The sequence below is a fragment of the Neodiprion fabricii genome, chromosome 2, assembly GCF_021155785.1.
Source record: "Neodiprion fabricii isolate iyNeoFabr1 chromosome 2, iyNeoFabr1.1, whole genome shotgun sequence".
Taxonomy (NCBI): Eukaryota; Metazoa; Arthropoda; class Insecta; order Hymenoptera; family Diprionidae; genus Neodiprion; species Neodiprion fabricii.
The window spans coordinates 28,720,010-28,742,677 of NC_060240.1; the positions used below are offsets into that span (position 1 = coordinate 28,720,010).

General features: G+C 42.6%; 2 protein-coding genes across 2 annotated transcripts in view; both read right to left on the minus strand.

The window, feature by feature from the left end:
* Positions 1–248: 248 nt before the first annotated feature.
* On the minus strand, positions 249–1,239 carry LOC124175617 (UPF0602 protein C4orf47 homolog). Its single transcript, XM_046556017.1, has 3 exons — positions 1,120–1,239; positions 763–1,042; positions 249–631 (listed from the first exon to the last, which is right to left on the minus strand). Exons 1-3 carry the CDS (start codon positions 1,237–1,239, stop codon positions 249–251), a joined length of 783 nt encoding a protein of 260 aa, XP_046411973.1.
* A 4,924-nt stretch (positions 1,240–6,163) lies between these two features.
* The window catches only part of LOC124175674 (obscurin), a 201,513-nt gene continuing 185,008 nt past the window's right edge, over positions 6,164–22,668 (minus strand). The window contains exons 7-8 of the mRNA XM_046556076.1: positions 21,015–21,151; positions 6,164–10,323 (exon numbers count right to left, since the gene is read on the minus strand). Coding sequence (XP_046412032.1) covers positions 10,226–10,323; positions 21,015–21,151 — 235 coding nt within the window. The 3' untranslated portion in view covers positions 6,164–10,225. The remainder of the gene's footprint in view (positions 10,324–21,014; positions 21,152–22,668) is intronic.

A 22,668-nucleotide genomic window follows, 5' to 3' on the forward strand; every position in this document is an offset into this window, starting at 1 on the left:
CATCCCATTTTTCCGCGTAGCACTCTTCTTGACGAAATTAATTATACCTTCTCACTTCGCGCTTTCTTCCTCTCCATCGTTTTCCTCTTTGGCGATAACGATCGTATACGTAGGCGGAAAACTAACAGTCGAAGAATGTAATCGATGTGTTCTAGTAAATTTTCGCAAAGTAAGTATATTTCACGGTCAGCAAAAACAAGGTAAATGCGTAGGATAATAAGAACATCCCGACTTCTACATCCCGATATTCAATACTTGAGAGGGTAGATCCGTTCCCTGTACTCGGGGTAGTTGTTCGCGTTGCACGATATCCGTGTACCGTAATCGATTATACTTCTCGTATATTTTTCACGCTCCGGAGGATAGCCGCCCAGCCATCTAGCCTGCGGACTGGCACGTTCCTTCTTGATATCGTAGGGGGAACTTTCGTAGGGTGGATATTTATCAAAGCACCCGGCTTTGCAGCCCCCGATTTTCTTCGGTCCTGGGACGTAGATGTGACCCGTTCCGATCACCGGCGATCGGGAAAGAGCGGGAGCCACGTACATCGGGCCAAAGGTTGTTGCCGTGTAAGGATTCGGCGGAAAGTAAGGCTGTGGTACGCTCGTAGTCAGAAATCGAGCCTCGCGTTCTGCGGGGTGAAAGAAAAAAAGCAGAAAAAATGTGTGTCTGAAATCGAGCCGTCAAGCTTGCGCGTTTTTTGACGCAAGCTCTGCATCCGGGAATCCAGCGTTCCACTCGAATGGTGGTTGTGCAGTTTACCTTTCGTGACCTTTTTTCTATCGTAAGGATCAGTTTCGTGTTTCGGATCGGGACTGAGGCAGATATTTGCGTATCCGGGACCGCCTAGGGGATTCGGTTTTATTTTGCAGTTCGGCAGGGCGTCGCTCTCCTTCTTCTTTGGTTTGATCGAGGGCGCGTGATCGAGGGAATCAGCCGGGTTCGAGAAACAACCGTAGAAATCATTCGGAGTTGAATGCTTCTTCGCAGGACCTCCGGTCTGGAACTCTCGAGGACCGACGTTCTTCTTACGCTCCAAGAGCTGCGCACACACGTGGAAAGCGGTGTAGAATATAGCCGAGCAATGAAAACTCACCTCGCTTTCTTCAATTTTTATACCCTCTTCCTGCTCTCCTCCCTCCACGTCTCGGACAAGGCTTCACCCGTGAAAAGACGCTCGAACTTTTTTTCAAACAGCTCAATCCGAGGCCCCGGACGGATCTGTCCACCCGTCGCCATGTCGTCTCGCAGCCTAGCGGGTCTCCCATACTTGTCGAATGGCCCAGACACCGCGTCATCGAAGAACCCTTGTTCGTAGAAAATACGATGTCAGTGTCAAGGTATCGCTGCACCTTGTTTAAAAAAAAGCTTATCGCCTGTCCGTTCGTGAAAATTGTGAACAAGGTTCGAAAAAGGTCTGTTCATCGTTTGCAGTGAGAAATCCTTGCTAAAATCTTATCATTTATGATTCAGGAATAAATCGAAATCGTTAAAAAAAGTTTCAAAATATGAAGCTTGCATCATTTTATTAAATTTTTCCGCCCTCTGCTGGTAATTAATGATTTATCATGAACACATGATGCATTGGAATCGATTTTGATTACTAAAAAATGGTTACTCATTGGTTAGAAATATCTTGGTTATCTTCTAGAGCTTAAGTTTACTTTCAAGCACTTCTTTTTCGATGAATTTCTTACCAACGCGATCGAGGTCGATCTTTCCATACTTCCTGCCGATCGTCATAACTGAAATTTGTAACCACGTTCCGTGATGAAATAACGCAGCAGCAGCGGTATTTCTCTGCGTCCGATATTTCGGCGTCCATGTTTGTTTACGGGGAACAATGGAAGGCGTCGGCGATAACGGCCGTGAAGCGATGAATCAAAAGGTAGAGAAGACGTGTAGTACGAGCTGAGGAGAATGGAAGCATCCGCGGGGTTGGTCCTGACTTTTCCACTCTGGTAAATGGCAGGCGGTAATTCAGGGAGAAGCGATGACGATAATGCTGATGAGAATGATGATGATGACGACGATAGTAGAGTCTAAACTTTCGATTGCCGAATCGACTATTAAGATAAGACTCGAGCAGAAGGAATGACGACGACGACGACGACGACGACGCCCAGCCTTAAAACTAACTTCGAGATTTAACCGAAATGGGAAACGACAGCGCCGAGCCGCAGCCGGAGAGATGGAAAGAGCACCGCTCACACCTTTGCGGTGTGTGTTCGAATTTTCGCGCGTGTGTCTGTGCACCTACTTTACCTTATACTTAAGATTTCGGCGGAGGGGGTGAATAAGGAGGGCGCGAGGAACGGCTAGGCTGGGGGAGTGTAACCATCTGATAGGAACTCGGATCGATTAAGATTAACCGTCTCTCCAGTCTACCGGTAGACTTTAGGAGACATTCAAATGGGATTTCGGATTAACTTCGTTTCAAATAAAATCAGCCCGAGTGTTGCGGGTGCAGTCCCTTTTAAATTGTGAATAAACGTGAAACCCGAGACGTAAATGTTTGCCATCTTGCTCCCCTTAAGCTGCTGTTCCGCTTAACCGGTTGTATGAGGGATTCCACCCTTCTCCAGAAACCCTCAAACTCGCACCGCTTTAAGCTTTAATCTTAGTTTCCTCGTATTTCGCATTGGGTTGTAGTTGCCTTCGAGAAAAAGTACGTCAGAGATGAATGTCGTCGAATTCTTGCGTTCCGAAATCGCTGTCATCATCGATTATGTGTTTTTGCAACACGACGCGGGAGTTGTCAGTTTCTTCGGAGAAGTGGACGCTGTTTTTTCGCTTTTGCTTTGACGTTGTCGGAGCGTACAGGGTCATGCAAGTAAGTCAGCGAATCTTGACTGAAAGAGGGTAAAACGTAGAGAGGAGAATCCTGCCGACCACTGAGCGTCGTTGTTACAATGTTCGGTGGGTTTTTACTATTCTCAATTTCTTTCGCTCCCCTTAAAGGTGACCCTGCAGGGGCAAAAGCACCGTGGGCTTCGGTTCGCTGGTGCGTGTTTTGACCGGAACGAGCCAGCACCCCTTTTCAACTTAATAATGGACGAAGAGCCTCCCGTATCGTTCGGCTAACTCGATTCAACTTCGGCGACTAGGTAGCGACAGAAGAGAGGCCGCTGAAAGAATTAGGGAAGTTTTAACGGGAGGAAAGAAAATCCAAATCCTTCTTCTTCGAGATGCCTCCCCGAGGAATCCACGAGCTCGAATGGATGGCCTGCGAGTCGCTTCGAAGCATTCCAGCGCGGGCAAAAACACGCGTTGCGCGTTTCCGGTGAAAGACGTCGGGCTCCATTCTTCCGATATAGTAACGTGTCGTTTCATCCCCCGATAAAAATTGAATGGCGGATAAAAAACGGCACAATATCAGGAGACGCTGACAACCGAACGATTCGATGTGTCCACTGCATAGTTCTAACTGTGGGCACGTCACGAGCTATCACTATTCGCGCGTCTATTAATCCGGTCTTAAATAATTAATTGATCCAACCGCCGTTGAGGCTCGAGAATTTGCCGAATCGAGTACATGAATACACGTGTGTATACGTACTTACACTGCTCTCGATCTTGCGCAGTGGTACCCGTAACTAGGAACTCCTCTCATCCTTGCTCCTCGTCCTATTGTCTCTGCAAATTGTTCCTTGGAGATAGATAGATTTAGTTATAGGTATGTGCGGCTCGGACTGTCTAGCTCAAGAGAATTCCTATCTCTGCTGTTCACTCGCGTCAAAAGTGGCGAGTTTTTTGGAACAGTCGTCCTGTCGGTCATTCCGCTCGAAGAGACAGACCGGGACGCGGATTTATTTCCAATTGTGACGTCCCGTTGTGGATGTCGATGATTATCTACAAGTTTGCCCATTGTTCCAAGTGAGAAAGATATCTGGAAAGACTATTGATGGATGGAACCTGAGTTGTTTTTTTACTGTCGTGCTAGATTCTGTCAAACATTGAGCTCAAGTAATTGGATAGCTGAGGATGCATATAACTGTGTCCGGTGAGTCGATCGAAGCGATTACCTCAAAGAATCATGGTAGAGTAAGAGTCTTGAGTTGAATGTACGGGAGTTTTTCATTGTATCCTAGAAACGACCATTTATAGGAACAGAAAATCCGATAGAATTCAGAAGCTGAAAAGCTGCACGTAAGTGCCACGATAAATAGGTTGCGTGCTACGATTCAGAACGAATCGATATAGAGAAGAACGCGGAAGAAGAGGTTCATAGAATTCATCGCGACTCTAGATCAGAGACTCAACTCGCACAGCCGTTCTTTGCAAAAGCCGCGAAGTCGTCAATTAGACGGGGTTTAGCGACAGGTCGATGAATCGTTTCCGAAGATATGCATGCCCGATGCTTCCGTGTAATTGACGAGGTATGGTTCCGTACTGTGTGGCTATAGGACACATATTATCCATGGACCTCTCCTCACATCCGATGCGGCGGGAGAGTTTGCCTGCATGACTGGATTGTTGGCAAGTTGGCGGTCAGTCGATCTGTCGTCGACGGACGATGTTTGACGAGGTAATGGACGTACCGTGTCAACGCGTTGACCCGTTCCAACGATACGTCGAACCGTAACGGCATCGAGCGATATTCTCCACACCCCAAACACACATCACCGTTGTGTTACCCGGTATGCAAACCCAGGCTATTGGCTTCCCACGATGTGCAGTAGTTCAGTTTGCGGTGTGCACGAGTCCCTGCCTGAATTTTGATTGCCGCATGACTGCAGCCGGGCGACCTCAGACAAACCCTACCGGAGTTGATCAGCGATCAATCACTCGAATACACTCTATCATTCACCGATTAATCCCTGCATTAACTGATCCCCACGACGCCTGGCCCTTCAAAATGGCACTTGTAGATCAATTGCCGCAGGCTGGACGAACAGGCTTGTAGTTCAATCAGTGATTTGGACTGTTGTGAGAGCATTCAACACCGATCAAAGATGGTTGCCGAAGGCTTCGGACTGACGACTAGATCCCGGCACCTAAACGCGGTTACCGAAGTTATTACGGCCTGTAGTAAATGCTCCGACATTGGATTAGCAAATTGACCTTACTCGTCAGTGCATCCAGCGCAGCTAGGTACAAATTTTAAATGGTTCCCAGAAGACTGGAGAAATTTTTTAAATCTCGGAAGCGGTGCCTAACTGATTGCGAGCCTTGTTCCTGCTACTTGGCAAGATAAACGCTACTCTTCGTGGTACACAAACACTTCGCGGACAAAGGCCTGGGAAAGGGAGGAGGAAGAGGAGGTCGCATTGGGACACTTTACCTTGTTTCAGAAACTGGTAAATTTCTGGAACCGAGTAACCGGGTTGACCCCAAGATGAGCCCACGACTACTACTGACTTGGGATCAGCCTGGTCACTCGGGAAACAATCCACTATACAGCCACGACCATTCTCGTAAGCAAACGCTTGAGAGAACACACAAAGCGAGTCGTACCAGATCAGCCACGTTCAGGGTTCACTTTGTACATATTTACCTGTAGATCCATCCTTCAGTCGGATGCTGCCTCCTCTTTTTTCTTATGACCCCTCCATTAGACACTATTTATTTCTCATATTTTCTCGTTCATTTCTTCTTTTCTGCTATTCGTTTCTCCCGAATTTCCTGTCTCTCGACTTGGTATCAGGGATTCGGGACTTTCACTTGTATGAAATTGAAATCTTTTTATTGTATTCTTTTTGAGAGATACAAATATTGATTATGAAATATCTTATACATTAAATTATTTTGATGAATGGTAATTTTCATTGTTCTTTGCGCTTTTTTTCTTTACCTTTCGCCTTCAATATTATTTTGCTTCACGTAAAGTCTTATAGATATTCTCATTAGTAGGTATATCAAGCTTGATTATTTACTAGACTATATAATGTACATTCTTAATAATGCAGAATACTATAACGGACCGTAAATCTTACAAAATTTTCTTTCAAATCTCATCTATTGATGAGGTTTCTCCAACATTTTCGATTCATATGCATACACATGCTGCGTACAGCGTGTTGAAGTAAAATATATTGTTAACTCCTCGAGCCGGATATCTGAAAACAATATCAATGGACCTTAATAATACATTCACAACTACCGTCCATACTATTCTCGGTTATTACCATTATAGTATTATCAATTTTACTCCCATTCTTTATTTTTGCAACTGTAATGGCTTGTTTTTTTTTTTTTTTTTTTTTAACTTGAACGTTCAGCTACTGTTTTTTTTTCTCTGTAAATTGTACAGTGTCGCAGGTATACTTCAGAAAAGTAGAAGATCAAAAACCCCGCCTCACCGTAAAATAATTTCCAACTCGTCGAGCTTTTTTTTTTATTCTGTGCAGTTATCGCTAACTCGTCGAAAGCTGTATGATAAAAATAAAGTGTACTGCATAAGAGCCAGGTTTGTGAAGAAATCAACGGTTTCTCATCCCTCTCTTTCAGGGACGAGGCTTCACTTGTTTCTAATGGCAGGGTACAATGGATCGCTTCTCGAGAGGATCGGCAATATTTCATCCAGATCTTCCACAGTCCCACTTTTATGAACTCTGTGAACGACGGGTGATCGGTGCAGCTTATTAATACTTTATCCCCATTTCTTTACAGGCACAACTGCGCAAGCATCCCCTGGGGCGCATTGCACAGTTTTCCCAAGTACTCGATAAATAAACATCGTGGGCTATAATTTTCATTACCATGTCCAATAATTATTATTCATCGCATTTTATGGCCCCTTTCCATCGCACGCGCGGCACAGCCCAGCTTACAATTAGCCCCAGTCGACAAGCCCCCCCCCCCCCCCTCACTTTTCGTGTCGAATATTTTACACCTCCGTTCGATACGAGCCGTATCTATATCTATACGCTTTCGTTAAATCATTAAACGCCGTTGATTTACAGCCGTAGGAGAAACGGGTGTCATTATTATTATTATTATCACCCCTTCACACACACACCGATGCAGATATTCACACTTAGATTCGTCCCACCTCGTGTCATATTTCATTAACGAAGAATGTTACGATGTTTATATGACAATGTTTACTCAGGAAAAAATTATACAATCATAACAATAATGAAAATGAGAAGAAAGAGATGTTAGGATGTATCTTATTCATTGAGACCGTCATAGGTATCGAGTCTAAAAATATATAGAAACGTTTGTAAATTCAAGTTTCATTTTTACGAAGAGTTCAAACTAAATGAATTGTCATATTTTCTCTTCTTAATAACCGGTTCGTCTTTTTTAGTTTGTAGCTGGCGATGTTATATTTTATTATTCTCTTCGCAATCAAAAAGATACTCGTGTTCTCGAGGAGAAGAATAAAAAAAAAAAAAACTTGTAAAGCGCTCCGACGGACTTGGAAATTTTAGATCATTCGATAAGCGCCTGAACATTTTCACGGTTACGATGCGAATTTTGTATGCCGTTCGCTTTTCCTTTCGTATAGAAAATCTCATCGAAAATGAACGGAGAAGCGGCATATAGTGGAATGTAAAGTGGGAAATATTTTGAAGTGAATTGAATTTAAACTAAGGTCGCAAATAGCGTCGCCCTAAACTAACGCCCTCCGTGTTTCGCGGAGGGCGATTCGACTCTGGACATCCTCTAATAAGGTCCATTTGCATTTAGGGGTTCAATAAACACGAAGCTGTTGACCTCGTGACTGTTAAACTCAACGGCATTGCGCACGGTTCTGTTTTAGTTACCTGCTCAAGTACGGTCCGCGTTCTGTAGCTCGTTATTTCAAAGTTTAAACGGCACCCTGCGCACACACTTACTTACGATGTCGAAGGAGCCGCAGGAATGTGTACATCGTGAAAATAGCTGGTTACGAAGGTGGAACCTCGGTGAAGCGTTGTAAATTTGCGAAATGTCGCTCGATTTCGTTTAAACCTTGCATGCGCACCCGTATGCAGATTCTTTGGCCTTTTGCTCATTTTCGACGCTTTTTTCTTTGGGTATTAGGCAGAGAAATGGTACAGAGACCCACTTTTCTCTCTTCGCTTTTTCGTTTTTTTTGTTTTTTTTTTTCCATTCTCTTACTTCTACTTTGGAATCCATAACAAAGGTATGCTTATGGTATCGTGTATAGAGATTTTATATTTCCGGTAGGTATATTGATACAGATTGAATTTTGATATGTTCATGGGATTGCTGACTTGACAGTTAAAACGTTATACATGCTATAATTTATCAATGCAGGTATATTTCCAGGTTATAACAGGTATATTTTCATTTTTCTACTTTTGATTTTGTCTCGACTTGGCACGTATTACATTCCTCATAATTTACAAAACTAGACTGTATTTCACGTCTGACCAAATCAATTTGTTGCAAGGAAAATACAACAATGTCATTGATACAAGTGATGGAAAAAAAATTTCAAAATACTTTTACATGCGTTTATCAGCTCATTGGGAAGAATAATCCGTTTTATTCGTATGACTGAAATCATAAGCCTTGAGATTTTTTCTTTTAATACAGATATCGGTGAAATCCAAATAGATAACAATCCTGTCATTCATTTTATTAGTTACACCTGATTTGAAAAATTTTCAACCACTCGCTGACGTTACACAGGGTGGTTCTAACGAGGTGGTGAAAAAGTGTTGAGAGAGGCGGATTAATGAGGGGGGTCAGTGATATAAATACATTATAATTATACGCAAATACATATACATGTACATGTAATATATAATATATAACTGATACAATATATTTATATCGCCCAAACTGTAGCAGCCACTCATCGATGATAATTTTATTCTTTTACGTAGGTACTTTGATTGAAATATATCCGGAATATAGTCGATATATTTTATATATACTTATATATCATTACTCACTATTATATATTTAAATACAGGTGTTCACTATATTCACTCGAGTGTCCAAAAAGAAACGATCTTTATTACACATTATTATGGTAAAGATTAATTTTATTAACAATTTCATCCTCTATTATTACTATTTATTATTGTTGTTTTCTTTCTTTTTTTTTATATTTTTATTATCGCCCGACGTTCTTAGTACAGTATGGGATATAGCATATATCGTATATATATTGTAGGTATATAATGTTGCATGTATGTATAATATTTTGATTCGTCGATTATTGTGAGTAGTAAGTTTCGTTCTTGAATTTTTTTTTTTTTTGTTTGTTGTTTTTTTTCTCCGTAATCCTCGTGCAGACGGCTTTTTCTAGAAAAGCTTGCATACGACGAGGATCGCTTTACGATGGTCGAGCTTGATCATACACGGTGATCGATCAGCTGATCTTTTTTGCCGAAGTGATCCTGGACCGACTCTTCGCTTTCTGCACAATCATCGCACACGATAAATTGCGCTACTTACAATAATCTGAGGGTACATCATAATACGCGCTATTCAAATTATGGTATAATCGCTAGAAGTACGTAATTGTGATCGATCAATCGTTAAAAAATAAAATAATTTGTACTATACAAATATGTTATCGAATCGACGATGATTTAAAAATGATTACACGAAGACTCCCGCTTAATCTTTAAACATTATACATATAGTTAGGTATACACTCCTATATTCACTATTATCAACGTGGTTTTCATTGTTAACATGTGATAAACACGGTTCTATGAATATTATTTATTACTGTTATTTATCGTTCAATTTTTTCTTTCTCTTTTCTTCCTTCGATTCTACTTCGTGAAAATTCAATTACGCCTGACAATAACTTAACAAAGGTGATCTGGAAGTTGCGGTATAGATTCTCTATTCCGTCTCCCAAATTACACCGTGTAATTTACAAACGCCGATCACGTGACAGGTATATGTGTAACACAGAGAAGACCGCGTACTTGAACCTGCGGTCAAACCGATTACAGGGAAAAAGATATTTTCCTCGACTGGTATCCTCGCGTGATGAGTAATTATTATAATAATTATACAGATAGACACATAATTTGTTTGTTTTTTAAATTTATTCTCGTTACTTCTATCCCTCGTGTCCGAAACAATTATAGTTATATGTTTCTCTGTAAAACGCGTCACTTTGTATCTATACGTTATCATCTAGGTCTTATCGGGTTATGTAATATAGTCGCATATGACGTGGATTTGTTGATCTCTTCTCGTTTTCCATCTCGTAACGGCAAGCTAACGTTTAGCACCATACATATACTATTTATTCGTAAATTTAACAAGTATCTCTTGGGTTGCAGCTGAAACTGTGTGGTCACCTCAGAAGCGAACTAATCGAGAGAGCGAACGTCAGTGCAAACGCCGCCCGCAATCCGGCGCTTCCACCGTGTTGCATTGCTGCTGGATTTTCACCTGGAAGCATAAATCAATGGGGTGAGAATTAGTCGGTTCTATTTAACGGCGGGTTGTCGAATTTCATTGTCTAAAAGCGAAATAACGCCTTTCGAATTATTATCTATCAATTTTCCCGCACTTCGGACGGTGAAAGTATTTTTTTTTGCAGGGTTGGAGACTCTGGTGTAATTAAAATCCGCTTAGCCATCAATTTAGAATCTTAATTCATGCGTCGTGGGTCAATTAATCATTTTGCTGAAAGATCCTCATTTTTCTTTATCTACGTATCGAAGACACCGCCTGCGATAGTCGGAAAGTTTCTTTTTTTTTTCCTATGATCCTTGTATAGCGATGCATTCGCGAAGCCGTAGCATGGAGAAAAATAAAGAAAACGAGCTGAGAAAGAGAAGAGAGAACTGGGGAAGGGTCAATAAGGTTAGCGTTAGATTTAGGAGCCGCAGAGATAAGGGAAAGTTTGGCATTCAATAACAGCCAATGAGGATAGTTTTTTCGCTCAATTTCTCTTGTTGCACAAAGTCCGCGAGAGTTTAGTTGCGAATGCCACGGCGGTGTTTTTCCTGGAGTTTCTCTCTCTCTCTCTCTCTCTCTCTCTCTCTCTTTCTTCTTTCTCTTGTATCGGCAGCGGGTATATAACCGTCATTATTTATCGGAGCAACAACTCGTGTTGGGATCAAGTAGAGTGGAAATCGACTTGTATTCCACCCCGACGCCAAGGGAACACGGTTCATTAATCTTCGAACTGATCTATCGAGTAATTATATAAATCACCGCGGAATGTTACTCCGGATCCCTCGATTGGTAAGAGGGGAGAAAAATTCCGGTAATACACCGAATTGAAGAGCGCGCGTACAATCCGACATTCGGAATTATTGAATATGTATCGCAGAAACAGGGAATAAAGTTACAAGCATATACCTGTAAGGGAGAAGAAAAAAAAAAATTCTTCGTACCACGAAAATAACGCACGAATGAATATTTTTATCCAATCAAGGAAAAACACCTGATGTATGTTCGGGTATTTTGTGCTCAACGTTTCTACGTTCAACAGAATTCTCTTAATCCTGTTACTACTGATTGAGATGAAATTTAAGCACTCTTCGCGAATTTTTTGGCAAATTAATTTTAGCCATCGGATAGAAAAATGGAGGAGAAAAGAAGCTGAGTCAGGTAAAAGAGACGAAGAAGAAGGGAGAGTGAGAAGGGTGAACGATGAATCGGGAACGGAGAAAAGGAAGAAAACAGTCTACGGAGCTGTCGGATTCGTAGGATTGCAATAGGATTATGTCCAGCTGCTGATATTCTCGCTAAGCCTCAATCAGACTTTTCTCAGGGCTTAAGTGCTCCTAATACGTTCGAAGGCCGCCGATGATTGGAGCACGCCGGTCACACGAGATTGAAATTATGTTCACACATATTATAGACAGAAGAGAGTGATTTTTAGGCACTAAAATGAGAAAAATTTCGTTTCTCATACTAACTAGAAAAATTCAGTAAAACAGGTATCGTTAGAAGAACTGTTTAAATATTGTTGGGATTACGGAAAATAAGGTACGCGTAACCATTTTGCGCTATTGCCGATCCTTTTTTTGTAATTGCAATGCAAAGTCAGTTTGTTTGGTTTACTATACTTTTTTAATTAAATAAGGCTTTAACGTCAATTTATTATTGCACACGCATTCAATTTTCGCAACAGTTACAAGAAAATATAGTAACAGTGATCGCAATGAGAAAGAATAGTAACGGATACTAACTAGACTTTTTGGTAACAGCTACAAATCTAATTTTCATTTTGTACCTGTAACTGTATTTTTCGATTGTGGTAAAAAATGAAATTAGTTAAGGACTGAGCGGTAACCGGAATTAAAATGTTCTCTCAGCTCGAACGATTTAGACGAAATTCTAATGACGCATTGAGTATTTGATAGTGACGTTTTACGAAACTTTCAAAAGTCTCAACTACTTCCGGTTAAGAATAAATTTAATTCCAAACACCAAAACGAAAAACATCATCTATTCGGTGATAAATGACACCATTTATTGAAATATCTCTCGACATTCGGTTACAAAATGACGACACCCGAAACCTAAAAAACATTCACATTTTTTAAAAATTTTTCTACATTTCGGTGCACGACTGTTCGTTTTGAATTTATTATAATTCAACGTTACTTATTCGGATATAATTTTTTCCAAAATGTTCTACTAGAGTTTTCAAATTATATTTCAATTTGCGAATCACTCACTTCGAAATCTCTATCGTGCGACGTCAAATTTGCCACGGTATTCCCTATTCAAACTTCTAAAACCTCGAAACGAACCACGCTGAGCCATTCGGAATTATAATATAGGAATGCGATTGCCCGGTTATGTCTGTTGCCAAAAAGGCCGTCATATTTTTTTTCTTCCGGCTAATCCATCTTTCCCTCTTCTATTCTCCTCTCACTTTCTCCGTACATGCGTAAAGAGGAATTTGCCACCCTCAACACCGTTTTCGCTTTTCCGCGTGCCGGTTCCTGGCATGCTGACGACGAGCGAATCGAACTGCGACGGAGGCGCTGAATTCTTATCGCTTCGGTGGAGGCTGGGAGGCGATACGGGAGACATGAAATACCCTGAGACCCCCTCGCCACTGGGGGCATGAATCTTTGCAAGCTCATGAATTTAACAGCGCCGATACATCATCGCCCGGCCAGGAACGCGACCCCCGCGTTATACGCGGCATACGGGGTGCAGTTTCACCTCCTTCGGATGGAGTAAATGGATCGTGAAATTATCGTACAACCTCCATGAATTAATCTTAATTCACCCTCGTTCTGCAGATCAACACCACAGACTTCACTGTCTTGTTTTATTTTTTGGCCTTTTCTTTCCACATCTCAGAGTTTTATCACAATGGTTTTTTATCACAGAATAAACGTCGGTTATGGCGATTTTTTTCACTCAACTGCGATTCATAAACGCCCTCCAAATTTATCGATGTTCCAAAAAAGCCTGATCAAATTGTTGTTTCATTTCGAATCATATGAAATGCGAACAATATATTGCGGAGAAAAAATTTGACGTTGAAAGAGCTAAGAATGCAGCAGGGTTGATCCTTGACCTGCATTTAGAGCACTGTTTGATGTTTTTTTTGCTCACGTTGCTTTCGAGTTTATTGACTTTGACCTAAAGTCTTGGAAACTCTTTTATTGCTAGATTAAATTTCATTCACATCGCAGAATTAAAGATGCTACTGCAGGTGTAATTCCAATGATCAAAAGCTACGGTAAGCCTTCTAAAAACCCATAGAAAAACGAACTCGCGATGCTGACGTCGGGCCGAAATGAGGCCATGCTTAATCTTCTTCGACTCGAGACGAGAGCGTGGAAAAACTTTGGCCATATAATGTTGTCGTGGGATTCAATTAAAAGCCGATGGCGAGATAATAGAATGAGAAAAAGGATGGGGGGGAAAAGAGACAAATTTACAACTTTGTTTACGCCGGTTCTACTCAGCGGGGATGCTGATTGGCTGGAGGTGGGAAAAGAGGGAAAAGCCCGAGAAAGCGCGCGACTTTAATCTCCGCGTTTCACCGCGTGCATACCGTGTATCCTTTTTCCCCTGCGGGGTGAACACCGTACTCCAACCCTTTCGCGCCCCCCGTGTACGTCTACTCGCCACCCCTCCACCTCCGACGAGTTCGCCTCGCGGAAAGGCGACATTTATACCGGAGAAAAATATGCACGCCGCGTTGCCGTCACCCCCTTGTTTTCAGCGGCGCGTTGAATATCCGTATGAGTTGGTATCCCGTGATGTTCTACACACGCGACTTATGAAGCTTCTGTACGACGTATCGGTTTCATAATTTCTGATTTTTTTTTTATTTTTTGTTTTTTTTTTTTTTTTTATTTCTGTACTCGTTCAACCGATTCTGAATTATTGCTGACGGCACCGGATCCCGTATCGTAAGATGATTTAGGTACCGTGTTCGGGAAAAATTCCGATTGAATTTACGAAGGGAAACGAAAAAAGTATGACGCGGGAAGAATCTCTGCGGCTGACACACGATGTAACGTATTACCATTTTTAAGATTTCGTGGGTTTATTTTGTGCGCGTTTCTATTCTAACGCGGATTATAAAATGAACGAAATTATCTGTGTCTGTATTTTCAGACTCACGAAGTTTCCTTAATCTTGTGCTCGTCGAGAGTTGAGAAATTTTAAAATTGTCATATTGTGAATACGTATCTAAAAATGACGGCAATTTTTTTATTTATTTATTTTTTTCTCAATATAGTGACTGATGTAGGTACATATAATTATGCCGGTGGAAAAAATGATTAGTACAGAGAACTAAATATGTTTAGTCGAGGAAATCTTTGCCGTTGCCACTATTTGACGATTGCCCGAAGTAAACCATTTTCGGTTCAATCAATGGGACCACTCAACCATTTAGTCAAAAGTAATCAGTACGGTCAATTGTATCTCTGTTAGCTGCAACCAATTTCACGATTGAATAAAACGAATTAGTTGGAGTAAGGATTAAATTTCGCCATTTGACAAACGTCTCTGTTCAAATGGATTTTTTACTATTTCGAAAATTTCAAGGCTAATATTTTAAAACAAGTCTCTCGAATTGGAACGAATAACGTTAGAATTTCCGTGCCTTCACTAAATTTTCTACAGCTGCTTGTCAAGAATAATGACGCATGTACGTACAAATAAAACTACAAGCATCACGAGTCGTATCTCAATTATTAGAGAAAAAAAACAAACTACTTACAGTACATAAGATACCATCTTACATTTGAAAACTCATTTTATACACCCATTTTACACAGTCAATTTGAAATAGAATTGCATAAAGTATGTCCATTTGTCTACTTGAATGATGTTTTACAAGCGTTTTTCATTTTCTGTTCAAAACGCTTTTATATACAGCACCGTAATCGTGCGACTACTGAAACCTAAGAATACAACAATTGAATGCAGCTCGTCCACGACAGTCTTTGTCATAGAGATTGACTCTACGATAGTTGTCGGTTGCATTATTAGCGTTTTCTCAAGGCGGTGATTGAGAGGAGTCGAATCGCAGGCGAGTAGGATGTTGGGCGACCTCGTTATATTGTTTCACAAAGGAAATAAACAATCTCTGTTAGGTACACGCAGAGTCTTGCCCGAGGCCACCATTAGCCGGGGTTAAGGCGTCGCTTTCAGTTCCGAGACGACCTTATTCGCTCGACAAAGTTCAAGACGCGCGGAGCTTTATCGAGAATATTCCACCACGACGTAAACATATATTATACACATAATTAGGAGTTGAGAGTCACGGGAAGAGTCGCTTCTATATCCACCTATTCCGCACTTTGCATCGAGAGAGAGAGAGAGGGGGGGAGGGGGGAACTTTGGAAAGAATGGAGGATAACGAGCGATAAGGCGAGTGCGGTAAAAGTTTTTCACCTCTTTTTCTTCAACACTGTTATACCTCACATCGCGGAGCCGCTGCACTTGTGCAGCTCTTCAAACCGAGACCTATAACCAATGCCGCAAGGGGACGATCGATTGGGCGGGCAGGTATCGTAACAAGATTACGGATAAGAAGACGGGGCTGCTGGCCGTCGTCCAATAAACTTGTCTCCCCGCGGCTATTTATTGCTGCTTTCTCACCAGGAAACTCTGTTATACCATATAAGTAACAGCGTTCTTACCCCCGCTGGGCGAGCAACAAATGACAGCTAACTTGCGACTAGCGAAGTAGAAACTCGCTGTTGTCAACTGGCCGATCGAAATCATGTCCAAACGGCATCTTGCGATAGCTCGTTTTTGACGCCTGAAAATTGCGAGAGATACGCTTTCGTGATAAAAAAGTAAAAGAAATAAAAAAAATAAAAAAAATGGGTCATAAGACATATTTCATATGTCTTCTCGACGACTGTCAGTTGCGAGGTGTCTGGCCAATTAATAACACCAAAACTCCATCGAGTATCGATTAACCGGATCAATGATTTCGGAACTCAGATTAGAGATCTGTGCGATAACTTCTTCGCGGAATGAAAAATCAACGATAACCAAGATTAAAAGTAAAAAGAGATAGTCTTTTCGAGATGAACCAGCTTGAGGCGTCTACTGTACATTATCCACTCATAGGTATGCATGGCCCTGTTAACTAGCGGCGCTTTTCGTCGAGAGACTAGGCTTTGCAAACTCCTCACGCTCAACGCGTCTGACAATGAGAGAGAGAGAGAGAGAGAGGGAGCGAGAGAAAAGGGGGAGAACTGCAAAGAGGGGAAGATAGGGGATGCGGTCGTCGGGATATTAATGGGTCGGGCGTGACACCCCACGAAATAACCAGCCGCACGGCAGCAGCCCTAGATATACCAGATCCACTATCTCGCCGAGCTACGTACGGGGTGGATGGCGAGTCTAGTGCGGTCTGTGCGCCATTTCAAACTAGGAATACCCGTTCAAGAAGAAGAAGAATCAGAAGAACCCAGAGAGCCACTTGCAACCAAGCGATGGTCTGTTTAAATAAAGTACCGCAAGGCCCACAACGAGTCGACTTTCACACCCGATGATCTTTGTAAATTGTGCGCAAGATATAAAAAAAAAAAAGAAGAAAATAAGCATAGAATAATTTGCCACCTGTTCCACTTCCGCTGTACGAAGGTGCGGAGAGCCCGGGAAATTGTTGACGATATCTCGAGCCTCGTTTACTTTAGAACGTCGGATAAATGCTTGCTGCACAACGATCCTTTCTCGCACAAAGAACGTCGGGAAAAACTCAATTCGCTACGCGGCACCTTCTCTAATTGCATCTCGCCGAGAGAACGGTATCCGAGAATATGCTAATTTACATCTGTTTCCCTTTGTCATCCCTGACGGCGTTGCAGACTGGAATGGGAAATGTTGACAACGTTGCTTTTGTACAGAGACACAGCTATTACTTCGAGATCAAAGTTTCTCGGTGGCGAGAACGTAGCCTCAAGTCTGCAGTTCACCTCATCTGACTCGTCGTCGCGTCTACGGCAACTTTACGGATAAAACAAACATTTACTGGCTCCGACAGAAAAGTCATGGCCTTACAAATTAGGACGACAAAAAATATGTTAGACTGCTTTTCTACCAAGACCGCAAATATTTTCGCCCAGATGTCATTAACTGTAGATTTGCCGGATTCTAAAGGAAAATTTCCCATCATTCGTTTACTCTTTGGAGAAATTCCTTTGTCTGGGACGGAGATCTGAACTGATTTCTTTGCTTGTATTTCTCTCCTGATTTCGATGGTGATACAAAAGGGACTCCCTTCAACGTCTCGACAAGACGCTAAAGTAAATTCGAAAAAGCAGGTGCAACCTCCTCGAGAGCAGACGAGTCGGAGGACGTGATATCCATGGTTGAAAAGAAAATGAAACTGTCACTATGTGTATAACGCGAATGTAACTGGGCAGACCGAGCAGGTGGAGACTGGACTACACCGTCGTTAGCCTGACCATTTCAGCAGGGGAAAAGGGTGGCGTGTCCTTTCGGTGAGGGTAATTCTTCACGCTGACGTTCACGGTGAAATAAAGCTGCGAGCCGAGTCCGGCTCTCTTATTTTCCGTAGGTGATACAGAAGCAGCGCGAGGAGTACGTTCGTTGTCAGCTCACGCTGCACATTAATTGATAATATCGTAACTGCAGCGGCAGCAATTTTTGTTAGATTAATTATCGGAGTTCGCAGAGGGCACAATGATAAAGCGGGGTAAAAGTAAGACCGGAACACTCCTAGTTCGCTACGTCTTGAATTAAAACCGGGCATTTATCATCTTCCTTATTAACGCCCCGCCGTCTCTGCAGCTGCCTCGATGCTCCACATTCAGGAACCAGAAGCGGTCGAAGTGGGGAGTAATTTAAGGACGAAAATCAATCTCCGTATCTGGCCTAATTAACCGGCTCGCCATCCCGTCTGGGAACGTTAATCAAGCGCACTGCAGTTTTCAATTTCTATAACTTCATGGCTTTTTTCGTTGCTGCTCCAGAGAGACATCTCAGTGAAAAAGTTCGTCAGATTCAAACTTTGATTCCTTTTCAGATGCGGTTGGACGGGAGTTTTTTAACAGGCCACTGCTAATATCCATCTTTGACAGAAATTGTCACAGAACCACCATAGACTCTAGAGAGTGGTAAACGAGTGTGGAGGGAAAATTAAACGCTGGTTGATTAGGTGGAAGTAGCTCCAAATTGAACGTTAAAAAAATAGAACACGGCCTTTAGCCGATGATCGTCGACTGACCATCCATGTGACCGTAAATTAGGTACATCTTCCGCTTCGTCTGTCGTTACGCGACGACGAGCTTTGAACGCGAAGGTGTTTACATGCTGTATCGACGTGATTTCGAATGATAAAAGGGAGCCAGATAAACTAATACAATTCCGTTTGACAAGTAGTAGAGATTATGAGCGTTGCATTTCAAGCAGCTCGACTACCCGCGCCGAGCGAAATACAGAGATGAGAAGCGGAAACTAATCTAGACAGATATTGTCCCTTGCGACAGAGTGAAACGCGAGATGGAGGTGCGCGTGAAGCTCGTACCGTTCGAGTGCTTCCGGCTACATTTTACTCTCCCATGGAATTGGCTCGAGTATAAATTGCCCGCGTGAAGTTATAGGAAATCCGTTCGTTATGGTATCAAGTACTCTCGTTTATTCAACCTGTTGCAGGCTCTGGATAGACATCGAACTTTTCTCTTCTTTTTCCTTTTACACAAGCGTCCGTCGATCGGCGGTTAATCTTTACTTAACTCGGCTCTTCGTTAGGTTGGAAAATCCCTGATGTATCCTGAGCCTGACGTGTGGCTCCACGGAGGGAACGGTAAGAAGCTGTGCCATTCCCGGTGCGTTTTCATGCATGCTTATACACGAATTGGCCGGAGTTTTACCGACTTGGCAAAATTTCACCCCACGGTGTGCTTATCGAAGGGCTGCGACGGTCGTGGCGCTCTTTCGCTTGGTACCAGAGTTTAATAAGCAATGATAACCGGGTTACAAGATACAAGGCTCGTGAAGTCATTGCCAAAGCGTTAACTCGGTTTCCAGAAGTTTGCCCAACCCGCCTGCTGGGGTTGGATCTTTTATGCATTACACGGTCCACTTCATTTCACAGTCAGTTTCCGCATAGGGGATTTCATCCCACCGGCTACTTTTCATGGCTGCACTGTCAAACTAGTTGAGCTCCTTGCTGAAAGTTCGAAAGCCTTCTTCCAAAGCCCGCGTTTAGCGACTCTGTATATGCAGCGCAAAGGGACTTACACCAGCGATTTCAGAAAGAAGTTTTATCGTCTTCGCCCAACGGCATCCGGAAGAGAAAATCGCTCGACGCGGACGAGGCGGAGTTCGTATTTCACTACAACGCTTGTCAATTGTCTCAACCACTTCCTTCGGACGAGTCGTTATCCTCCCGCGGTTGATTATTATACGCTCTTTCTTCCATCTGTCCGAAACACAACATAACGTTTTGGCCTGTTGAATTAAAGGGCGGCGGAAATCAATTACGGCTCCGCAAGCAGAGGGTGGAAAATGGAAAATTTTATTGACAAGGGGAAATCGGAAATTTATCGAGCCAGTTCCTTAATGTATAACCAGTTTTATCTGCGCGAGACAGGGCTTTAAAGAGCCAACATTTATTCTCGGCGTAGTACTTTCGCTCACTCCCACGATCACCTCCAGGACTCGAGTTCAAAATTGACACGGTAGAAATGGTCCTGAAAATACGTTTTTCTTCCATCCCCCTTGGCCCTTCAATATACGGTTCAATGATTTCGCAGCATAGTCGACGAGCGTACCCTGTACGAAATTCCCTCGGAAATCAAACCCAGGGTTCATTCATCATCAATCATATTCGTAACCGCGGAGAACGGTCCTTCCTTATCTCACCCAAAATTGGTTCCAAGTTCGTTCCGGAATCGGTCTGTCCACCGTGAGGCTTCGCCTCATATTACGTTTAAACAGGTCCGACGGGGTTTGGTTAGGTCATGTTAGCTCCGCCAAAGTAAATATAGGGCTTTTGGTGCCTTGCTACGAAGTAGTACGTATCCTAGCGTACGAACCTTATCCTAGGACTCTTCTTATCCTTCTTTCGCCCTCTCTCTCTTCTCTCTCTCTCTCTCTCTCTCTCTCTCTCTTTCTACCCCCGTAATCGATAATACTGTTCTTGACGTAGCATTCACAGCGTAAAAGGTCAGACTTTATTTTAACTGCGTGCAAAAAAAAAAAAAAAAAACGAAGGAAGGGGAAAAAATAGGAAGGTTACGGTTTATTTGCCGTCGGGAATATAGGTGGAGAATAAAGAGAAAAATGAGAATGAAAAGAAAAAAACGTTCGGGCAGACTTGCATTGCTCGTAAAAAGCCGGCGCGTGTTTGGACCGGTAAAAAATTTGACGTTGTATCCTTTTCAAACGAGAACTAATCGAAGTAGACCAATAACGGCTCATCTGGCGAAACTTGACTGACGCGCCAGCTGGCGGAGGCGTCGTGTAACTACGCGAGTAATATTCTCAGTTATCCATCTCTAGCTTGAAAACTACGAGACCCTTGAATCTGACGTTTTGAATTTTGCTTCTCCCGTTTACGTGACAGTGACTAATTTTTGCGAATGACAGTGACTAATAAATTTGGCGAAGCTCTTTCCTCTTGTCCATTTTTTGAGATAAATTTCTCACGTAATACTCACCGTTCAGCACGTGGACGGAAACTGTTGTGGCGGCCACGTCAGCGAGGGCGCAGCTATAGTTACCGCTGTCCTTTTTATTTGCATTAGCAATGTAGAGTCTGGAGACGGCGCCCTCCGCTCCCATGTCAGTTTTCACGCTGAAACAAACGAATCGATGTTCCTCGTTATGCTATTCTTCTACAGAGACGTAAGGAACGGGGAAAAATGTGTAATTAAAAAGAAAACAGCTCGCATGATTAACCTGCACCTCATTTTTCCCGCCTCGGTAGGTATTATCTCGCTCGAATCGACTACACGGATCATAATTATCCCAGGGTTTTGTGATAGACTGACTGATTGTGAGCGCGAGATTATCCAGATCTGGAAAAAAGCGAGGTAGCGAAATTCGTTGCTCGGTGCGAGCGGATTGAGAATAATTAGGAATATGGAGTAATTAGCTCATCCCAAAGGATAATAATTAATGGAACGTGTCGCGTACGGCAGACGATTCTCACGATTGGCTGATTCATACTTCGTTAAATGCGACACCCACAGGCACACATTCGCTGTTTGGAACATGTTGAAATCTGGATTTCGCGAGCTATTCGACGGGGATCAGAACGAATCGATCATCCGGTCGTCCATTAACTTTCGGAAGCCTGAGTTTGAGTGGATCTCCGATTTCGGACGAAAAAATTTCGCCGAATTTCGATGCGGGTTGATAACACCTATACGCGTACTATAATCTGAAGTGATTGAAACTCCGTACTTTGTTCGTAAATCCGAAAGAGCTTTCATCGATAATCGGAGCGGTATTTGATACCTGTGACTTTCGGATTAAATCTGCTCGTGCCGGTCTGGAAGGCCTCGCCTAAACATCGGGGCGAGTGTAAAATGCAAGTGTGTGAAAATGTCCGCGGCTCGATCCCAAACGGATTATGCCGATGATCTAGATCCCGGATTCTGAACGAGGAAAGTCAGCAGAAGGGGTTTATAGGGGTATGCGCTTTGCTGCATAGATTATGGAATAGATGGGAGAAAGGCGGCGCGGTATGCGCGGTACTGGATGGCATAAGGGAAGGGGTGCAGGGGTAGAAAATAGAGCTGCCCGGGATAAGGAGAGAGCGATTCTCCATTATGAAGGTATATAGGAAGAACGAGAGGACCCAGGGATATTGGAGAGGAGACTGCAGACTTGGGTACGTCGGTATCTACGTAGGTATACGTGCATCCCTCGCTGTATTCCGTTTCTTTTTTCATCCCTTTGTTTTCATTTTTTTTAAAGGTGGAGTGATAGAAAATTCATTTGCATGGCTGACGGAGTGTGCGCGATTAACGGGTGTTCCAAATTATCCATAATCTTACGGAATTTGAATTTCACGCGTATACGTGTGTTTTACTTGTGCTTCTTCAACTAGGGCTGACATGAACATTTGAGTCAGGGTGAGAATGCTTGAAGATCGAGAATTAGAAGAGTCGCCGTAGCTAAGAAATTTTTTAAAACGTGAAAATCTTTTTCAGAGATATTCAAAATTTATTAGGTCGATATATAGGAAAGACGAATGCCAAAATATACGGAAACGGCAGAATTCTTATGACTATGTTCCGGCATGTTATAATTTTATTTAACCTGATGATTTTGTAATGTTTCGACTTTCTACATATTTTCAGATTT